The sequence below is a fragment of the Verticillium alfalfae genome, genomic scaffold (assembly GCF_000150825.1).
Source record: "Verticillium alfalfae VaMs.102 supercont1.5 genomic scaffold, whole genome shotgun sequence".
Lineage (NCBI taxonomy): Eukaryota > Fungi > Ascomycota > Sordariomycetes > Glomerellales > Plectosphaerellaceae > Verticillium > Verticillium alfalfae.
Window position 1 is genome coordinate 1194294 of NW_003315034.1, and position 3445 is coordinate 1197738.

At 53.9% G+C, this 3445-nt stretch overlaps 1 protein-coding gene across 1 annotated transcript in view; it reads left to right on the forward strand.

Moving 5' to 3' along the window:
- Positions 1–272: 272 nt before the first annotated feature.
- The window catches only part of VDBG_04688 (DNA mismatch repair protein Msh3), a gene marked incomplete at both ends in the record, with an annotated part of 4315 nt that continues 1142 nt past the window's right edge, over positions 273–3445 (forward strand). The window contains 4 exons of the mRNA XM_003005036.1: positions 273–277; positions 578–765; positions 993–2530; positions 2592–3437. Coding sequence (XP_003005082.1) covers positions 273–277; positions 578–765; positions 993–2530; positions 2592–3437 — 2577 coding nt within the window. The remainder of the gene's footprint in view (positions 278–577; positions 766–992; positions 2531–2591; positions 3438–3445) is intronic.

The window sequence follows — 3445 nt, forward strand, 5'->3', positions numbered from 1 at the left end:
TTTTGGTTGTGTGTTCGCATTGAAACATGACTGCGACCAAGTTCCACAAAGACGGTGTGTTTGCGAGATGCCGAGCCTAGTCATCTTCCAACTCAGCCAGGTCTGACTACAGAAGTATGCTTGACCCGTAGAGTCAGTATAGGTAGGGGTAGGGTTCGTTTAATTGCTTTGTGTAAGGTGAAGAATTCATATATGAAGCAGAGAAAAGCCCAAGAAGCAGGTTCGGGCAGTACTAGGGGCAACCAATAGACTAGACCGAAAATATGGTCGCCATGCCGTGAGCCCAAGCTTCAAGTATGTCAGTATCGCATGTGAGAGCTGCGTTATTGGAGAACATGCCGACTATGCTGATAAACATTGTGCCGCAGTGCAGCCGTGGCTTTGATCGAAGATGTCAAACCAGGTAGACCGGCTCCGTGACTGTTGCCGCCAACGTAATCGAGGAGAGCATTCCTCAGCCAAGACCAACAGCTGCGCTGGTCCCAGTGCGGATCACCAGGCGACCGAGGCCGTATGATCCAGCCTGACACAGAAAGACCCCTCGTCGAAAAACTCGCTCTATACTGATCAATTTTAGGGCGTCGCGGATGCTGCTTATGAGTCGCAGCACTGAATCCATCGGAAATTTCATGGTCGACGCCCAGGCGCCTCTTCATCTGTTGTATAAGCGTGACAAGCTGTACGGCCGGCAGTCTGCTCTCATGTTGGTGATGGATCAAGTGCCGCGAAGAATGACCGCCACGGCAAGATTGCGATCGCTGTGGTGTATGGCCAAATTACCGCGAGCATCATCAAGATCTACTTGGTAGACCAAGCTCGTATGACGGTCAGTGTTGGAGCTTCCATGGTTGCTCTATGGGGCATGGGCGAGGTGAACAGTGGTCATTAAGTAACAGAAACAAGGCAGTTCAGACTGGTTCAAAAGACCGAGTATATACGTACGAAAATGAGCCTACAAACGATCCAACATGATATAATGCATCATCATGTAGATAGGCAGATGGAGGCAAGCAGGAGACACTATTGTGAGGTTCGTACACGGCCCGAGAGGTCCAAATGGTCCGTGCACAGAAAGTATCTTCGTACCCCAGGAGACCCTGGAACCTCTCAACGCGTCCATGACCCCGAGACGCGACTCGATTTTGACATCACCACATTCCCCGATTCGTGCAGGCCGAGCCCTTTCAACTCCATCCCCGCCAGTAAGCTCCCGAATCCAATCATGGCGCCAGCCGAGAAGAAGCAGAAGTCCCTCACAAGCTTCTTTCAGCCTAGGCCTGCCAGCAGCCCCGTGGCTGCTTCACAGAAGCCGACGACGCAATCGCCATCGCCATCGCGAGCCGAAACCAACAAGACAAAGCCAGTCGAGACTTCCCGGAAGAGGCCGCTAGAGGAGGACGCCGACCGAGTCAACAATGGATCCAATAGGACTTTGAAGAGGAGAAAGGCCGATATCTCGGAAGAGGCCGAAGGGGAGGTAGCCCCTTCACCATCGTCGCCTCTTGGATCCAAGGCCCGGCCATCTGCACCGAAACCGTCATCGCGAACAGAGCGCTTTCTTTGCATGGAACCGTCTTCTGACGCTGCAGTGCCGCTTAAAAAAGATGACGAAGAAGAGGAAGACGCAGAAATGGCCCAGAAGACGGAAAGAAGATCTTCACAAACGTTTCGTCAAGAAACTTGGCCACCCAGACAGCATGCTGCGTCGCGGGGTCCTGCCACTGAAGAGGCTACACAGGGCGCTGAAGATGAAGACGGGGAAGATGGCGATGAGGAAGAGGCACCACCGCCACCCAAAGGCGCGAAAAAGGGTGGCGCTCGCGCGAACAAGAAGCTCACGCCCATGGAGATACAGTTCCTCGACATCAAACGCAAACATATGGACACAGTCCTCATTGTTGAGGTTGGCTACAAGTTCCGTTTCTTTGGCGAGGATGCGCGAATCGCCGCTCGCGAGCTGAGCATTGTCTGCATACCTGGCAAGTTCCGCTACGACGAGCATCCTTCCGAATCACATCTCGACCGTTTCGCATCCGCCAGCATCCCCGTTCACCGGCTGCCCGTACACGCCAAGAGGCTTGTCGCCGCCGGTCACAAGGTTGGAGTCGTGCGGCAACTCGAGACAGCTGCACTGAAAAAGGCTGGCGACAACCGGAATGCGCCTTTCGTGCGCAAGCTGACCAACGTCTACACGAAAGGTACATACATTGACGAGAATGGAGAGCTCGATTCGCAAGGGGAAAATGGCGCCCCAGCCGCTGGCTATCTTCTCTGCATTACCGAGACGCCTTCCAAAGGTCAAGGCACGGACGAGAAGGTCGATGTGGGCATCGTGGCAGTCCAGCCGGCAACGGGAGACATCATCTACGATAACTTCGAAGACGGATTCATGCGTAGTGAGATCGAGACCCGCCTGCTGCACATTTCCCCGTGCGAGTTCGTCATCGTAGGGGACCTCACCAAGGGTACAGATAAGATGATCCGCCACCTGTCAGGCAGCAGTACCAATGTCTTTGGTGATCGGAGCCGCGTTGAGCGAGTCCCGCGATCAAAAAACGATGGCTGCCGAGGCCTACACTCACGTCACTCAGTTTTACGCTGACAAGATGAAGGATACGGCAGCGGAGTCGGCTGCTAATGGGACCGCAGTACTGTTGCTCGACAAAGTCCTGCATTTGCCCGAGGCCGTGACTATCTGTCTGTCTGCAATGATCACGCATCTCAAGGAGTATGGCCTCGAGCATATATTTGATCTGACCAAATACTTCCAAAGCTTTACAACTCGCCAGCACATGCTGATCAACGGCTCAACCCTCGAGAGCCTTGAAGTATATCGTAATTCCACCGACCACACCGAACACGGTAGCCTTTTCTGGGCCCTCGACAAGACTTCTACACGCTTTGGGCAGCGACTACTGCGGAAGTGGGTTGGCCGTCCTTTGCTTGACGATAGTCAGCTTGAGGAACGTGTCGCCGCTGTGGAAGAAATCGCCAATGGCCAGGGCACCCCACAGGTTGACAAGCTCGAGGCACTTCTGGTCAGTATAAAGACAGACCTCGAGCGCAGCCTCATTCGCATGTACTACGCAAAGTGTAGTCGCCCCGAACTCCTTGCTGTACTGCAGTCCCTGCAGCGTATTGCGACCCAATACGCGACCATCAAGACCGCTTCTGATATCGGGTTTGACTCTCCCCTCATCGCAAACGCACTTCTCTCCCTTCCTCACATTCTCGACACTATTATTTCCTATCTTGACAAGATCAACCCCGAGGCTGCTCGCAAAGATGACAAGTACAACTTCTTCCGTGAAGCCGAGCAGAACGAAGACATTCAGGACTTCAAGATGGGTATCGTAGCTGTCGAGCAAGAACTTGACGAGCATCGCCGCGATGCCGCCGCTAAGCTCGGCCGGAAGAAACCCGTCGACTACGTCACAGTCGCTGG